General features: G+C 33.0%; 1 protein-coding gene and 1 pseudogene across 1 annotated transcript; one reads left to right on the plus strand and one right to left on the minus strand.

Annotated features, from left to right (window-relative positions):
* Nucleotides 1–2,792: 2,792 nt before the first annotated feature.
* On the minus strand, nt 2,793–5,349 carry LOC114726805 (uncharacterized; annotated as a pseudogene).
* Nucleotides 5,350–11,763: 6,414 nt separating this feature from the next.
* Nucleotides 11,764–18,125, plus strand: LOC114726766 (kinesin-like protein KIN-12F). The gene is made up of 17 exons (XM_028913467.1): nt 11,764–12,085; nt 12,213–12,350; nt 12,963–13,046; nt 13,143–13,268; nt 13,353–13,406; nt 13,542–13,595; nt 13,697–13,797; nt 13,899–14,013; nt 14,161–14,309; nt 14,712–14,861; nt 14,974–15,103; nt 15,201–15,570; nt 15,643–16,064; nt 16,154–16,252; nt 16,327–16,437; nt 16,661–17,449; nt 17,826–18,125. Exons 1-17 carry the CDS (start codon nt 11,798–11,800, stop codon nt 18,075–18,077), a joined length of 3,432 nt encoding a protein of 1,143 aa, XP_028769300.1. The 5' UTR covers nt 11,764–11,797; the 3' UTR covers nt 18,078–18,125.
* Nucleotides 18,126–19,519: the final 1,394 nt, after the last annotated feature.

Genomic DNA, 19,519 nt, shown 5'->3' on the forward strand with positions numbered 1-19,519 from the left:
GTACAAAAACAAGATGGGAGTTGAGCTTAACCCAAAAGATTAATCCTTATATTTCAAACAGAATTACTTTTGACAAGGAGATTTCAATTTTTTTTCTAAATAAAGAAAAGGAAAGAAAGTGGTAAAGGACAATAATGTATTTTCAACCTAATTCAAGCTCAACAAACATTAGTGCTCACCATGTGTGTGTGGGGCTAAAGCTATCACTCATGATTTGATTTACAGGGTGCAACTATGGACATCCAGCAAAGCTCGTGGTACGGCTAAAATAGAGATTGAAGAAGTGAAGGAAAACTGATTTAATTAATAAATATTAAAATATATGACATTATGACTCAATATATATATATATATATATATATATATAAAGCTTTTGCCTTTGCTTATATAAGACACAAAAGGAACTAATACTGTTATGTGATGTTTCTGTAGTTTCTGCTCTCAACGTCCAAATTAGGAAGCTTCATTTCTGGTAAATGACTCAGTCTTTTAAGGTATATATGTCTCCTATGTCCACGCATACATATATTAAAACGTTAATTGAAATCGATTGAATACAATAAATATATAAAAAAAATTAACTTTTTTTTTTCAAGAATATTCTTATTTATGAAGGAAAAAATAAGTGAGAGGAGGAGGGTGAACAAGAGGTGCATGAAAGAGAGAGAATGTTTGGCGAAAGAGAGAGAAAATTAATATGGTAATACTAACGAATAATTAATTAAAAAAATGAAAAATGATACTACCTTGAGTTCTAAATATGAGATCTAATTTGGAGTACAATGTGCACTATAAACTAAACCTTATATTTAAGAATATAAGTAGTACTAAAAATTTTAAACATGTCATAAGTATCTCTCATGTATGGGATGGAATTGAAGAAAGTATATTAATTGCTTAGCTATATTTTGACCGCTGTAGTTAAAAAAAAAAAAGAAGACAATATGACATTTGATTATTTTAATGTGTTTTTCACGCCATAATCACATTATATATTACATTAAGAAAAGAACTAAATGATTTGTTATAAATTTTATATTTTTATTGATGACCCCAATTCAATGCAAGTTTCAAAAATGGGTGTAAAGTTGCCATGCTTGTTTAATTTTTCTTTTTCATGATACAAACCTTTTATTTGTAAGACTATAATTCCTTTTAGATGAATTTTTATTTTTTATTATGTATAATCCTATATGAACACATACATTTGAAGGTCTGAGCTACTATTTAAGGCCATACATAGCTGGCAAGGGGAGAAAAAGACCATACATAATCATATATAGAGTCACTATAAGGTGTGTTTTATAATACTTTTCTCATCCTTAATATAAGACATAATTAGAGAGTTAATATTAGTAATATATATGACCTATTTCATATATTTATCATTTTTTTTAAATTAACCCTATTAATATTTCCTTACAATAGTCAAATAGGAAAGAAAGAAAGAGATTAGGGAAGATGCTTAGGTTATTTTAAAAGAAATGTATCATATTAATTAATTCAACTAATATCCTTAATTTACTCAAATTAATTAATTAAGTCTTATATTAAGAATCAGACGAGTAGAAGATTATATATACAAAAAAAAATGGAGACATAACTACCAAAACAAAAAGTGCCAAAGAACTTTTACCCCAAATAAAAAAAGGGTATCCTATAACCCTAAAGATACTGAGCAATAAAAATCTTCTTTGGTGTATGGATCCCACAGCATATCATATGCTACATTCCCTAGATGTTGGGCAATAATTGTACGCCCAAATGTACCCAAAAAAAAAAAGGTTCAATTATGGTGGGGTCTTGGGTGTCTCTCTATTCATCTCAACGTTCCACTACTTCAACGATTCTCCAACAACATATTTGAAAGTGTATTTCCCCCTTTTGAAAATCACGTCTTACTCCTATAGGTACAAGAAGCAATGATTTCACACATCCAAAATATAATTAATTTTTATATTTGAGATAACTGTAGAGGAAGGTATATTAAATTCAATTAGCTTTTGCATTCTCCATGAGAAAGGGATATCAAATAATCACTCATGATTAACTCATGCCTACATGGATTTTTTTCCCCAAAAAAACCAATGAAAGAAAAGGACTATCCAATTATAATTGGATTATACATAAACAGAGATAACTCTCCTAGCATGGTTTCATCTACAGAATTTAAAACAATGATTTTACTCGAGTACATTTTACCAATGCATGCTGGCATGGTTAGGTGGAATTTGATTAGAAATTCAAGGCCAATAAATAAAACCGTAGTGACACAAGAAAGATCATGATGCATATGGGTTATCAATGGCATTGCTATCTCCCACTTATAGAAAAGTAAAGAGTGTTTGGATAGAAACCAGGTTAAAATTTTAAAAGTAATTTTACGATATACGAAATAAGCATGTGAAAAGAGTTTTGTCTTATTTGCGTGAAAACACTTCTAAAAAATGCTTCCTGAGAGGTTTCCAAACACCCCCTAGCTTTCCTGTAAATGGGAAATTGCAAGTTCAATCCTGCTCAGACTGTTTGTAACTACCTGACTACCTCTCTCATTCAAAACAGAAGAAGCATCATCTGGGATTAACATGAAAGAAGCATGCTTGTGTGAGTACAATATTTATCCATATCACCTTAAAATCTTGAAGTACACAGGCAGAAACCACACTGCAAGATACTTGCATCACTATATTTCAATGCTATTATCATCATTTTTGGTTCTAAACTCGACAGTTACCTGTCAGCAATTTTCTTAATCATTTATGCCAAAAAGCTCAGCAGAAAACTATGCTTTTAATGACGAAATTAGGAAGCTTCATTTCTGCTAATGACTCAGTCTCTTCATGTACAAGTCTACATAGCTCAAAGTACCAAAGAAGAAACCACAACAGAATACTAGATAATACATTATTATGTTTTTCTATCACTCATATCAGGTTTGGTTCTGTAATCTAAATCATTAGTCACCTGCCAGTATCTTCTTCAACCAGTTAAGCAACAACACTTCAGGTATTATTCTTAAGATCTTTGTGATATGTTCTCCAATAAAAATATGACATGTCATGTCTTTTGTAAGATCAGTATTACCTGAGACATTTCAGAAAGTTCTTTTACATGTCATATTTTTATTGAATGATCTCATGGCAAACACCTAAAGAACTTCACTAAGTTTACTCATTGAACATAAGCTCAGAAGAAAGCTCTACTCCCATAAAACACGCGGGAGCTACTATTCTGCTCTGAGGTCGAGTTTCCTGAACTGGTTGGTCCATTTTCAACGTCTATATTAGGAAACTTCATCTTCGCCAGGGACTCATTGACTTGCTGCATGCTCTTCATGTACATGTCTACTATGTCCTGCTGCACCACCTTTGGTTCTGGCTCAATCTTCATAGTCACAACAGGCTTTGAAACTGAATCATTTGGCACACCATTTGAGGCATCACTCTCACCATCTTTGTGTTCCACAGTTTTCTTCTCTTTGGTTCCTGAGACTTGTTCAAGCTCAGATGAATCTGAGGTTGCAGGCACTGAAGGAGTAGATGAGGAAACCCCATTTGTTGACACGCTGCTCTTTGGGGAATCAACAGTTTTATGAGGTTGGGCAGACTCAACACTGCATGCTGAGAAGCTCTCTACAAGCTGAACACCTGCTTCTTCAGAGCTATGGCTTTCAGCAGCATCAGAAGAGGTAGTAAAGCTCTCCTCACATGGAATGCCAAAGTATTCTGAAACCATCCGGTGGTCTTCTTTCGCTATTTCTGGGTCCGGGAACTCAATCTTTTCCAAGTCTTTGGCCAGAGACTGACAAGTTTCCGAGTCCCTCTGAGCAACTTCTTCAGCTGGAGCCACCATAACATCAGGTGAAGCTCCAGTGTATCCCAGAGACATGTGAACAAAGCCTGCTGGTGAATGAAACAGGTCAGTTGAAGAAAGAGAGAACTCCTTTTCTAGCGTCCCACCATTCTTGACAAGCACTTCAGACAAAGGCACCAAAGCAAAACCAAGAAGCTGGTCTTCTAGATAGTTCTTCACCCTGCTTAACATCCATATCTCACATTTGAGAGAAGACTCCACAGTTCTGACGTTCAGAGAAAGGTTCTCATTAAACACAGGGTTTCTTCCGCCGCCATTGATGATCTTGGTGGATGCCGTGTTCTCAGGATTGCTAGTGAGGCAAATCTTGGCATAAACATCTTGCTTGTGGTATATGCAGATGTTGTGGATGTCCCTAGCTTGATGTATGTAAACCTCAAGAACACCGATGAAGTTGTCTTCTACATTAGACATAACAGCTTCCTTCCCATTGACCTCAATGTCCTTAGACAAGACAGAGCTCTTGAAAGGTGACACCACAGATTGCGGAGATTCCATATCACAGAAGGATAACTAGAAGAAAATCAAGTAACCCTAAGTTAAAGACAGGCTTTAGCCCAGACAAAAGCCACAGACAATTCTTAACACTTACAGTTACACACCAGCACTAAAAGACTGTAATTAAAACAAAAGTAGCTGGCTAGAACTAAAAATTTAAAGATTCAGTACTTGGTATAACCCACACATTATAGAAACATAGCATGAATAGACCACTTTAAAACCTTGGTTCAAGCAGATCTACCAGTTGCAGGTGAAATAATATCAAAAGAAATGTAACACTCAATCTACTTCTACAGGTGAGAGAAATGAGAAGGTTTAAATAGAAATCCTCCACAATGTTGTACAAGCGGACAAATGCAAATTGGAGAGCCAAAGCACACAAATCTCTTAGGCGGTATGAAAGATTCTCAAGCAGGCCCCAAAGTGAAAAATTCAGATGAACTGCTAGAATACCCCAAAACCGACCAAGATAAAAGAACTAGAAGAACAAATTAGAATCAGCGAATGGAGCCAAATTTTGATCAGATTTCAATAAAGCTACCACCGCCACCTATCAACTTTTTCGACGCAGAAACAGTACCGCCAGAATCCGAGGGAGGGAAACAGGGAAAGCAAAAGCGCAACGTTTCTTAACGAAACCACTTAAAATCCTCCTTCGACATCCGAATCAACCAAAAGCATAAAAACCAAATGAACAGAAAAATTTGACAAAAGGATAAACAAAAGAGCGAATAAAGGAGGAGAGAGTAATGAGCGCAAGTGGATTACCCTGCCGGGGTCGCCTCGAAAGTCAAAGTGGAAACTGCTGTGGCTCAAATCCACAATCAACAGAGACCCAGATCACGAATCGAGGTGAGATTGAAAGAAAAACAATAAAGCTGGGAATTTGAAGAGAAAGAGAGAGAAAACAGAGAAATGTAAAAGAAGAGAATAAAATCTACTCCTATGTCTACTTCTGCAGAATGCAACTGGGAATGCGAGAGTATACTTGTGAGAACGTGTGAATATATATAGAGAGAGGAGAAAAGGGACGTCGGGTGTGGGAAGAGGATGGGATAAGGGATACCTACACCGTCCCACGCGGTGGACCCAGACAATGAGAATGCCAATAGGAATGAAGCTGAGTGCGATCTGAAGGCAGCGCTGGCATCATGCGTATGACTTTTTCGTCTCCGCACTGTATCTTCTTTACAGGCGCTACACGCGCGCGCGCGCCTTTGTTACATCTCTTACTAGTTGCTGCCGAAGCGAACAGACGAACTTTTAAACATCTTATTATGGTCCCTTCCTCCATTACCATTTTTTTACATAGCTCACTTATATTAATGAAATGATTTGAATTGGTGTCATGGTCACCACTAAAGCCCTTTTAAAAAATCTGCAGTGTAACGAAATTAGTCACTACTACTAGCAGCAAATAATTGAACTGGACAGAAAAATAAGTTTAATTAATTTATGTCTTAATTTTTTTGTTGGTGATTGATAATTTATAAATATTTGTACATATGTTTTTTAAGTTGCGAGGCATAGATTGGTCTTAGTAAAAATATGAAGTTCAACTCACTTCGAATTTTTCCTAAAAAAGAAGAAAATGATCTTGATAGGTGTAATTTTGACAAGCTTTTGTATCTCCCAATAACATCATACACAAAACACAAAAAGGAAAAATCCAATTCCATACTATCTTTAATATAAGAATTAATTAATTAATTTAAGTAAATTAAAGTTGTTAGTTAAATTAATTAATATAATTTTTTTAAAACACTCTAAACATCTTCCTTAACTCCCTTTTTACCTCTCTCTCTTACTTAATTATTACTGAGAGAGTAGTAATAGAATTAATTTAAAAGAAATTAATAAACATATGAAATGGCTACATATAAAACTAATATCAACTATTCAGTTATGTCTTACACTAAAGATCATATGAGTGTTTATGATTATTAAGTAGAACCAGTTTATGCAAGTTATAGATTTGACAAGTCAGATTGGAGAACTCATTCTCAAGATAGGATGACATTTTGTTGGTTTGAGGCCGAATAAAGTTGGGTTGGCAGGCCGAACTCACCTTTTTTTAGTATTATTTTATTATATTTTCAAATTGTTTTTAATTTTAAAATAAAATTATAAATTTTATTGAGCAAATTCAAATTATTTTTATATTTTTATGAAGTTATAGAACCAAATTAATTCAAAAATTACAAGTATAAACATGCGATTTATCTTATATAATTATTCCATTAATATAAAAATGATAAATAAAATATAAAAATGTTATATTTATATTAAATGCAAAACAATAAACTCTTTTATTAAAATTAAAATAAAGATATTGTTATAAAAAAAAAAGCAAGTAAGCTCACAATGGATATGAACTAAAATAAACTTGCCTCAAACCAACTTTTCATTATACAAACTCAACTCACAAATTTTTAGTATGTGAACCTTATATATCTAATTCATATTATTATATTTAGTATGATATTCTTTTTTCCAAAATCATGTATAATCATCCAAAGAATCATTCCTACCTTGAGACTATGAACAAATTTTACAATAAAAAATTATGCACAAAAAATATGTATAAAGACACAGATAATTACCTAAACAAAAAAGTGTGTGAGAACTCAGTGGATCTTAAAACAAAGAAATCTCCAGCTTTAGAAAGCAACAAGAGCACTTTGATTTAGAAAAATGCCGCCACTTTTTTTTTTTTCTAAGGTGGGTCCAAAAGCATATACAATGCCCTATGTCTTGGGCAATTATTAATACACCAAATCTGAATTATAAAATCAAACGTTAATTATTGTGGGGCCACGTGTCTCTCTCCATATTCCCGCTATTTCAACGACTCCCTGACAATATCTTTGAATTATGTGTATTTCACTTTTTGAAAAATCTCACCCTACTCTTGTTATTATTATTTATTAGAATCACTGATCGTTGATTTTATATCTTTAAAATAATAATTTAATGCCGCATTTTTAGTTATGGTTTGGTTAGTTTTAGGTTATAAGTCTTCAATCGTATGATACACATGAGAAATAGTAGTTTTTGAAAATATATAATACTTCGTTCTTAATATATGATCTAATTATTGAGTTGATTTTAGTTCTATATAAGATCTATTTCTCATATTTATTAATTTTTTTAAAATTATCCCTATAAATACTCCCTCAACTATAATCAAGTAAAAGAGAAAATGAGAATATTAACGAAAATGATTATGGTATTTTAAAAAAACATATCATATTTTTTATAATTAATTAATTTGTCTAATTTTTTTAATCTAATCAAACTAGTTAAATAGTTCTTATATTAAGAATAGAATGAGTAGTAATATAAGAAAACAATTTAATTAAACAAGAGTAACTTTTATATAATGCAAATTAAAGGCGATCGTGTCATCATGTGACACTATGTCAATAATCAATCAATAATGTGAGAACTTTTAATGGATATACAGAAGCTTGTGAAAGAAGATAGACAAATATATATATATATATATATATATATATAATATTGAAAAGGGTTTTCACCATTTAAGTACAAAACTTTGAGTTTTTTTTTTTAAATCAAAACAAAACCTTCAGTTGGAATCAATATGAATGCATGTATCACTCTGGAGAGAATTATTTTCAATTGAATCTCATAATGCTCAAATATAAGCTGATGACTATATATATACTACCTCTGATTTTTAATATAAGAGCTAATTGATTAATTTTAATATATTAAGAAAATTAATTAAGTTAGTTATTTGCAATGAATAGGTATTGTCTTTCCCAAAACATTCTTGTTAATCAAGTGTATTAGCCAGAACTATTATTATTACAAGAATTACTTTAAGAAAAATAGATAAATATGAGAAACAAAGTTGACTGTAGTTTTATATTTATAATCAAAATAAAAGTCAAACAAGCTCTTATATTAATAACCGGAAGTGGTATATAGTAGCATAATAAAAACCATAAAAGAAGATAAAAGCAAATGAAGCATAGTTGGACATATTTTATTATTTATAACACTTCTTGTGTTTCTAAGCCAATGTTTGATGTGAGAGAAATGGAAGGAAGAAATTTTTTTAATAAGTTTGTTTTAAAATATTGGAAAAGCGAGTTTATAATAATAATTTAGTAGGGAGAAAATGTAACGTAAAAAGCTAAAAAAAAAAAAAAAACCTTTAATTTTGTTTGTTTAATTTTTTAAATCAACCTCATTAAAATTTGTTCTTCCTTCTTTGCAAAATGTGGCTAATTTTAACATACCTTTGTGAGTATTTTAGACCCATGCTTTATATATTCATGACAAAAAACTAAATAAATTGTATTTCTTCTGGTTTCTACACATAGTGCTAGGACTATATCAATTTGAAAAATGTGTTATTAGGAAAATTACATATTAGTCGCTTGGCTAGGAAATTAATTATTAATGGAAAAAAATAATAGGTTTCAAATAAATTATAAATTTCTAAGTTTGACTCATAACTATCACATGAGGACTTATAGAAAGTTCTCCATGCAAATCCTAAACCATAAAATTAGGAAAAAGAATTACAAGTCAAACCGAAAAATTTGCAGCTGATCATATGCGTTTTGGCGTAAGTTCTCAAGAAACCTATCAAGTCATAATAACAAAGAGTTAAGCTATATGTCATAAAGGCATGCGTCCAAATCTCATTGGTTTAGGGCTTGCCCTTATTTTATTTTTACAATGACTCATCATTTTTATACAACTAGAACAATTACGTAGAAAAAGGGTAATGGCTCATTTTCAAAAAAATTAGAGTTAATTTCATTATTAACTTTAATGAAAATACAGAACCAACTTGAATTTGTGAAAATTTTAAAAATATATTGAAAAAAGGATGAATTGAAAGGTTGGACTAGAAAAATCACTGCCTGCCTCGTTTGGTTTACAGCTCAGCAAAGCCAATCCATTTTTGATGGGCTGGTCTGCTTTCTTTCATTCGTTTCTATCTTTGTTTTTGTGTAATGGGCTCAGGCCCACAAATTTATCCCTGCGCGCAATATCACTAGGACTTGTTTAAATTACCAGCTCATCCTCTTTTTAATATAAAAACTAAATAATTTTAAAATATTAAAAAAATTAAATTAATTACTTGTCATAAATGTGTATTGATCTTCCTAAATCAGCTTCTTCAATCATGTGCATGTGATCATTAAAATTATCCCTCGGTAGGAACCTTTGCAATTAATAAGGATATTTTGTAAAAAATACCAGAGACAAAGTGAACTATGATTTTATATTTAGATTCAAGCTCAACTCTTAAGTAGCTCTTATACTGAGTACTGGACGTAGTAATAACACTAATATTAATATGAAAATAATATGTTTGATTTTTAGTGCTACCTCTTGTCCTATTTATAAGAACTAGTTAATTAATTTGAGAAGATTAAGGAAAGAAGTTAAGTTAGTTATTTGTAATAAATAAGTATTTTTTTTCTAAAATATCCTTACTAATCAAGTGTATTGGCTAAAACTACTATTATTAGAAGGACTATATTAGAAAAAAAAATATATAAATATGACAGACAAAGTGGATTATGGTCTTATATTTAGAATCACAATAAAAGCCAAACATGGTCTTATATTAATGACAGGAGGTAGTATAAGAGTTAGTAGGAAGATGACTTTAATTTTAAATATAAGATTCAAATCATAACTACTAACACTAATATCATATTATCATTAGGGACCATAATGATCAATATTTGAAGCTCAAAAAGGTATTTTAGGAAAACTAATACAAATTTTTAACAAATAATTAATTTAATTATTTTATTTAATCTACTCATCAAATTAGTTAGGTAGATCTTAAATAATTATGATTGAGATTAAGATTTAAATATTGATTATCGTGGTCCCTAATGCTATATGAAAAGACAGTGGTGATCCAGCGTCAAGGTAAGCTTTCCGACCCCAACGGCTACTTTTATTTGAATCTCGCTTATTGCGTGGACTATTTTGTCCCCCGCTCACCCGCTGATGCTGATGGGATTCTCGCCTTTTTGCTTGAGAATATGAAAAAGACACAACACATAAGCTTTATATTTTTCATGATCATTATATTTTAATAACTGCGAATACTGTTTTAGGTTGGAGTAATTTTTATCATGCTAACCAGTATTTATTTTTTTTGTAAAATATAACACAGGTTTATTGTTGAATTTTTTCAAGCATAATACAAATTTCAATTTTTTTATTTAAATACAGTTCAAATAAAAAATTATTTTATTTTTAGACAATATTAATGACTTATCCACTCCTCCTTAATATGATAAGTAGATTTATTTCATTATCACTAAATATTTACTAAATTGATATCGACTTGCGTGTGTGTATATATAGTTAATTTTTTTTTTACCAGGTGTATATATAGTTAATTACATTTTATTTGTAAATTGTATATTGAAGAATATGTGACATGATGTCTAATGAATTACATTTTCACTTGTACAGAGATTTTTTAATTTCTAAGTAAATTTAAGACACAAACGATTCCATGTATATAATGAATAGAATGATTTTGTTGCACTTTCATAAAAATTGAATTATTAAAACATAGGAAGGCGACCGTCGGAACTATTTTTTTCTTATAACAGCAATTTTTTGGGACAAAATTAGAGCAGAAAATTTGTTTTTTTTTTTTGTTTCAAATCCAAAGTTAACTATTTTTTTAGGGTTAATAAAAACTTTGGTCCTTCAAATTTACACTCATTTTTGTTTTGGTTCATCAAGTTTTAAATTATAAGTTTTAGTCCTTTAAGTTTTTTTTTATTTAAAATATTAGTCTTTATAATCTAATAAAAATTTAGACTATTTTATTTTTTGAGAGACCAAAATATATGATTTGGGACTTGAAGAACTAAAATCAAAATAAAGACAAATTTGAGGAACTAAAGATTATATCAACTAATTTTTTTATGCATCAAAGTTAACATTTTCTTTTGGCCAAAAAAACAGTTAACATTTCTCTTAAGCCCTAAATAATTCATCTTTTTTTTCCCAAAAAAAAAAATGATAAGGAGCTATTCATCCATTTATTTAAATCGAGTTGATACAAATATACAATATTTCGTTTTCTTGCAAAGACAAGAAGGATCAATCTGGCAAAAAGCGTGATTCTTGGGTTCTTCTGACAGGCTCCTAAAATTACATTGATTTAGGATTTAGGCGCAATTTAGTCATTTCAGTAAGATTAGTAATATGCCAGCTTTCTAACGGTCATCTCTCTCACTCATCCCCTGTCACTCTTCAATCAGCTGCTGGGTTAAGAAATGCCCTTTCTTCTTCCTCTTTCCTCTACAACGTCTGAATCCAAATTCCCCTCTCTCTCTATCTCTGCACAGTTGCTTACTTCTGATTCTTGGCTGGCTTGTTTGCTTGTTGGGCAAAAAACATGAGGCAAAGCAGAAAGGCGGAAAGTGCCGAGACTGGTTTCTTCGGTAGTATTTCGTCCTCTTCCATCAAAAGCTTTCTTCCCAGATCAATCTCTTCCAAACAGAAGTCTATCTCAAACCCCAAAATCCCCAAACCAAATAGCGAAAATACTCCACCATCTGATCCAAACATCCAAGTTTGCAATGACCAATCGTCCGCTGCCACAACGAAGCAAGTACAGTCCAAAGCCCCATCTTCCCAGCCCGAAGTTGTTGAATCGGATGCTTCTCAGGACTCCCCAGTTAAGGCAAGTAGATAATATATTTTCTTTCTGCTTGGCGCTGCACAATGAATCTGTAATTTTTAATGGTTGAGGTAAGAATTTGAATTGAGATATAATCTGTTTGGCTGACGAAAATCGCGTTTTGTGACAGGTTGTAGTACGAATCAGACCTGCTAATAACGAAGGAAGAGAAGGAGATGAGATCATTAAGAAGGTTTCACCTGATACATTATGTATTGCCGACAAACAATTCACATTTGATTCGGTTTTTGATTCAAAGTCCAATCAGGTAAAGAAATTTCACTTTGGAATCTTGATATGCATTTTAATGCTTAGTCGTTTATCTTCATATAAATGGTGGGAGCGAGCTTTTTTTTGGGCCACTCTATGCTTAATTGGTTTTAGCAAAGAGAGAAGGGCTTCTTCATTTTATCCCTCTCTTATCTCTCCCTCTCTGGTATAATCAATTTGTTTTTCTTTGTTGCTGTAATCTGGGATTGAAGTTTCCGTAGCTTTGTGGTGTTTTTTTCTTGCATTTTTCGTTGCAGGATTGAATGGGCTTAACTCAGCTTAGCTCTCCTCTCATTCTTTATCTGTTTTCGTCTCTCTCAATGGAATTTTAAAAGCATCAACCTCTTATTTAAAACGCTTCACTGGGGCATGTTTGACTTTTATTTTATTTCCTTTTACTTCGAATTTCCATTTTTTTAATGCGAAGAATTTACTCTTCCAATCCAGAAGGGATCAATATAATGATAAAATTGCCCGATGGGATCATTAGAAGAGACTATTACAACCTAGATTTTGTTGCTAGTAGTTCACTTTCTTTGCTTCAATAGTCTTCCATTCTTGCTTTCTGCACCTAAGGGTGGAAAATAATGATAAGCTTTGGTTTGTACAGGAAGATATTTTTCACTCAGTTGGAGTCCCATTAGTTAAAAATTCTTTAGCTGGTTACAACACTTCGCTCCTGTCATATGGACAGGTATCCAAAGCTTTATATAATGTATTTGAATTTGTAGTAAATGGTTATTAACACCAACGATGATTATCTGAGATACTTTCTTTTATTTTTTGCTAGTCTGGAACTGGAAAGACTTGTACAATGTGGGGTCCCCTAAGTGCCATGGTTGAAGAACCCTCGCGTTATAGTAAACAGGGAATGGCTCCTCGGATCTTCAGAATGTTATTTTCTGAACTTGAGAAAGTATGATTTGAGTTTAATTGTTAGGGGTAAATTTTCTATCATGGGTTTGGAGTTTTGACAATGAGCTTGTTTTGTCATTCGTAGGAGCGACACGAAGGGAAACAGTTCAATCATCAATGTCGTTGTTCTTTCCTTGAGGTAAATTTGTTTTCATATTCATATTTATTTATTTATTAATTACTTTGGGCCAATTATGGAGGGGAGGGGGTGGGTTTTCTTGCTCAAATGACCATAAACCTCGTTAATTCATATTAGTTTGTTGTTTTTAAGCAGATATGGAATGAGAAAATTGGGGATTTGCTTGATCCAGTCCAGCAAAACCTTGAGGTTAGGTTTGCGCCATCCCTTATGCTACAGTTTTTCCATCAAGTGATTATATTGTGCCACTTGTTTTCAATTTAATGAGGGCTTGGTCCAAAATATCGCAGCTGAAGGAAGATTCCAATAATGTCTTGTATATTGAGAATTTGACAGAGGAATATGTCACTGGCTATGAGGATGTGGCACGAATTCTTATAAAGGTATGGAAGCATTTGAGTAACTACTGCTGCTTTGTGGTGACAAAATTGAAAGTTCTTTGTTCCATTGACGAGTGCAGTAATTTATCATATCTGGTCCACTAATGTAAAGTTTTCTACATATTTTGCAGGGCCTTTCAAGCAGAAAAGTTGAAGCAGCAAGCTTAAATTCTGAGAGCTCCACATCACACATCATTTTCACTTTTACAATTGAGTCTTGGTGCGAGGTATCAGCACATGATTATATTCTGACAACATAGAATTGCTGCTTTTGTGTATGCTGTATCTTTTAGAAGTATACAAAAGGGGGCTTGTATTGCTCATTTTACTATCATTTTCATAGCAAATGTCATAATTGTCAACTAATGCTTCAGGGAATCTCATCAAAGGGTTTGAGGAGCTCAAAAACAAGAAGAATTACCCTTATTGATCTTGCTGGATTGAACGAAAATAAAATTGAAGATGGAGATAGACCATGTCTAAGGGCAAGCAAAAATTTGAAGAAGTCCTCATTTGACATTGGGTAAGATGCGGTGCAGAACATTTTCATGTATATAGAATTAAAATGATACTTCTCCGGTCCTAAATATAAGATCCTTTTGTAGTGGAATTTCCACTACAAAAGGATCTTATATTTAGGACTGGAGGAGTATTTATAATTTATTATGTGTTGTGAATAATTACATTTAGTTGATGTATAGTCCTTATGTATGTATTACACCCACTTAGAATTGACTAGTAAAGGTGGCTTAGGAATGTTTGTGAGCGTCTGCATAGATGACTTTCGGTTACGTTGGCTGAATGTGGATCGCTACTCTTATCTTGCCTATATGAATATGTAAATATGATGATTAAATTTTATCAGGACTCTACACATCAATACATCATATCAGTAATGACTGTTTTAATTATCTCGTTGGTGTAGGGACCTAGTGGATGCTCTGACTGAAGAAACTCAGTCTGTCAAATCCGCAGAAATTACTAACAGGAGTTCTTGTTTAACACGCTTGCTACAAGGATCACTCGGTGGAAATGTCAAACTCTCAGTAATATGTTCCATCTCCCCTGATAACAAGTACTGTACTTAAATCAAAGAGCATATTTTTCTCTGTGTACAGAGCCAAGTACCAATGACAACATGTGGGCCCCACCATTCTGAAGATAAAGATTGTTCTTGTTGATTGCAGGAGTAATGGCGAAACACTATGTACTCTTAGATTGGGACAACGAATAAGATCCATTAGGAACAAGTCAGTTGTCAGTGAATTACAAGAGGATGAAGCTAATGGTTTGAGTGATCAAATCCGGCAGCTAAAGGTATATGTCATCTCTAGGAAATTTACTATATATATTTTTTCAAGGATTAAGCTAATGTAATTCTCAAAATGTATAACCATTTTCTTTTGGGACGCAGGAAGAACTTATTAGAGAAAAGACTAATGCTCATAATTCAACTGGGAGTAAAAATGGATACTTCCAAGGATGCAATGTTCGGGAAAGCTTGAATAAGTTGAGAGTCAGCTTAAACCGCTCTTTACTCCTACCTCACATAGATGATGATACTGATGAAGAGGTAAATGTGGATGAAGCTGAGATAAAGCAATTAAGCAAGCACATTAATGATTTGTACGGTTCATGTGAAATTGATCATCCAAAAGACATACCTGTCGATGAAGATGGTTCCCAGGTTTATTCCGTTGATGAAAGTTTTGATGCTGACATGATTGAGGGCGATGACATTGCAAGAGAGGAAGTAAATTCAGAAAAAACTGTGAGCAAGCTTTGTCATGAGGATGAAATGGCTCCATCGTGCAGTTTAAGGGCGATTAAATCTTCATCTAGAAACAGCATTTCAGTTGGCTCTCCGACCTTGGAACCTCCGTTGTCTGAGTCTCCAAAACTAAGAAATACACAAAGGAAAAGCATGGCTGTTTCGTCAAGTTATCTTGGAGGTTGGAATAACGCAGCAGGGAGTTTGAACTATAGTAAGGACAGGTTAAGGCAATCGGGTAAGGTTTTGCCGGGCCCCACTGAGTCCTTGGCAGCCAGTCTTCAGAGAGGCTTACAGATAATTGACTATCATCAGCAGAACTCTGCATTGAACAAATCTTCAACTTCCTTCTCCTTTGAGCACTTAACCTTGAAACCCTGCTCAGAAATCGAAGAGGTTGATTCTTCTACGCAAACACAGGAGAAACCTTCAAGTGATGTAGTACCTGCTATTTTCCTCTGTGGATCTTGTGGCAAAAAAGAAAGCTTGGAAGATAGGGTTCCAAAAGTCTGCATTTCTGCATTGTGACTTTAAGTTTCCATTAATAATATTTAGTGATTATTGCTAATTGTTTATTTCTGTTCTCCTTTTTCTAGCATTTAGAAAATGAAATGGCAAGAGCCATGAAGAGAGAGCAGGAGCTTGAAATCATTTGCAAGGAACAAAGAGATAGAATTGAACAGCTAAGTCAGTTGGTAAGAATCTTGTGTCTCATGAATTGGGCATACGGTGTGAATTTTTTCCGTAATTGACAATTTGACTTCTCTAGGTCGAGAAATACAAAGGTGAAAAGGAAATAAACTCCATCATTGTGTATGATGAAGCCACCGACAGGAAGATCAAAGATGAAGAGTACAACTCATTAAAAGATCAAGAAAAGGTCAGCTGCTTCAGTAATTTATTTACTCTATGCATTTCATCTATTTGACAATTCTTTGACTCTGATACAACTTTCATAAGATAAAGGATTAATAATACGCTTACTCTGCGTTCTTATTAGAAGTTTAAAAAAAAAAAAAAGGAATCTTAAAAAAAGTAAACTTTTGATGATTGAGTTGATCAATCTTTATGGTTTCTTATCAGTTTCTTGGTGTCATTTGCAGCTTCTGAGCGGCTCTATCTCAGAAAATCTTCTACGACAAATTTCAGAGGGAAAATCAGAAATTAAAGAAGTACAAAAAGATTTTCCTCGAAGAGACAACTGTTTTGACGATAGTGAGAAGGAAGAACTTCTGAAGGAAATTCAGAATCTAAGAAATAAGTTGCACTTGTGTGGTGGTGATGCACCAATTAAAAAATCTACAGATAAATTAAGATCTTCATTGATATCCAGATCCATACAGCTGCAAAAAAGTGGTGGATTTTTTCAGGCTAATGGTGGGGAAGAGCCAGAGAAAGAAAGACAAAGATGGACAGAAATGGAAAGTGAATGGATTTGTCTCACTGATGAACTGAGAGTTGATCTTGAGTCAAACCGTCAACATTTAGAGAAGGTGGAGATGGAATTGATGTTAGAGAAGAAGTGCAAGGAAGAGTTGGAAGATGCATTGAAAAGAGCGGTTGAAGGGCATTCGAGAATGATTGAACACTATGCTGAACTACAAGAAAGATATGATGACGTGTCTGCAAAGCACACTGCTATTATGCAAGGAATAGCAAAAATGAAGCATGCGGCAGCAAAGACAGGCAAAAAGAGCCATGCTAAATTTGCCAAATCTCTTGCAGCTGAGCTTTCTACAATGAGGGTAGAGAGAGAAAGGGAGAGAGAATTTTTGAAAAAGGAGAACAGAAGCCTCAAGATTCAACTTAGAGACACTGCAGAAGCTGTGCATGCAGCTGGAGAACTACTCGTTCGACTTAGAGAAGCCGAGCATGCAGTATCCGTCACCCAGGTAAAATTCCATCCTATAGGGTTGTTAGCCATTGCTTCAGTGCGTTGAAATGGAGTCCTCCTTTGTTGAAAACTTTTGGCTCAAAATCTTCGGGAATTATGAATAAAAGATGGAAGGATAATGAAAGATTTTCAGCTAAACTTCAAAAATCCCTTTCATTATTATTTAAAGTAATTCTAATTTGGGGAAGACAATTATTGAAATCACGGAAAGGAGAGCTGTCATTCAATCATCTCCTTCCGTTTTCTTCTCTCAGTTTTCGTTCGTAGAGCTTTAATTATACCTTTGTTGATGTGTGCTAGAAGATTCAAAATCCACGCCGTCAAAACATTCTGATTTATCTCATATGAATCTCATATATCTCTGTTTTATACAGGAGAATTTTGCAAATGTACAAGAAGAGAACGAGAAGTTGAAAAAGAAAATAGAGAAGCTCCAAAAGAAACAGAAGATGGAGATGACAACCATGAAGCATTACCTAGCAGAGAGCAAATTACCAGAGGCTGCACTGAAACCACTATATAGAGAGGACTCATATGATGTTGCACGTAACAATGCGTATGATGATGATGATGATGATCAAGCATGGAGAGCAGAATTTGGAGCAATCTATCAAGAGCATTACTAGTTATCATCTATTGCTTGTGAATTACTAGCTGGTTGATGTGATGCCTGTTAATCTGCTTCTGGCTTCTGATCCTCCTTGGATCAAAAGCATCCCTTACAGCAGCCATTTGTGTATTCTCATTGATTCATTGTTTTCCTTTTTGGTTTTCTAATAACTTGGTACATTCTTCGTATTCTCTTATACTTCGTATTAATTATACATTGTTCTGTTTGATACACTGGAGGAGCAGAGCAATTAAAGGCAAAAAAGGTATAATATTTTAGAGTTGATTGTCTCCCCCGTATTTTTTTTCATCTCCTTTAAAAAATTTTCACTCATTGGGTCAATGTTCACAATATAACTTGTTAGAGTTTTTATTTTTTATGTTTTATATTGACATTTCAGTATTTTTGTTACAAGCAACTAAAATTCATTTTTTAAAATTTATCATACTCGCCCCTTAATCTTATTTTAATGTTTAAATGTGACAATCAATTTTTTTTTGGCCAAATGTGATAATCAATTTGAAAGGGGATTTAAAAAAAAACAATAATTTTATTCACAAGTGCATAACAACATACAAGTAAGCTCCACAGGTGGTTTGGCAAAAAAAAAAAAAAACAGACAAAAAAAAAAGGCGCGCTAGACTCTAGGGTGGTAAGTTGATGGTGATAACCAGATAATTATGTCGATAGAAAAAATAATCTAATGAAATTGTAGAAGTCTCTTGTTCAAAGTAATCTATTACGCCAATCATTTCAAGTCAAATAATTTAGGATTAAAATGCATCCAACATGCAAAATTTTTTTAGGTGCATCTAGTACATAAAATATTTTATGGTGTATTTAACACTCCGAAGTATTTTTTAGATACGTCCAGCAACCTGCTGGACATATCTAAAAAATATTTCATGGTATGAAACGCATCTTAAAAATTACTTCATAATGTTAAATGCTCTACAAAATACTTTAGGGTACTGGATACACTGAAATATTTTTTCAAGTGCTGGTTGCACGTTCACAATTGAATTTGCTGTGATACACACAAATTTGATCGATCTTAAGCAAACAATATTCTTAACTCTTAAGAAACAAATAGATTGTTTGTTTAATGAACTAATCATTGCCGTCTGGTTAGCAAATTCGAGACGTTGTCGTTTTAATCTTTTGCATTAGACAAGATGACAAGATGTAAAAGCACTGCATTATCGTAGGTTCATGACCCCTTTTCTCACCTCAAAAGATGCTTTTTTTCTTCTTCAAGTTGATTACCAGACATTACTTTTTATTTTGAAACTTGTTAAGCAACTTCTAAAAACATCTTTTGATAAATCCCTTCAAATGAACAAAGATAAGAAAACAAACAATAAAAATGCAATCAGAATAAACATACTTTCAAATTAATCAGGCGGAAAACCAGTTTTTTTTTTTTTAAGTGCTATGCGGTTTGTTTAATTACAAATT

Source organism: Neltuma alba, unplaced genomic scaffold (genome assembly GCF_004799145.2).
Source record: "Neltuma alba isolate B1F8T4 unplaced genomic scaffold, ASM479914v2 tig00002420_pilon, whole genome shotgun sequence".
NCBI classification, from domain to species: domain Eukaryota; kingdom Viridiplantae; phylum Streptophyta; class Magnoliopsida; order Fabales; family Fabaceae; genus Neltuma; species Neltuma alba.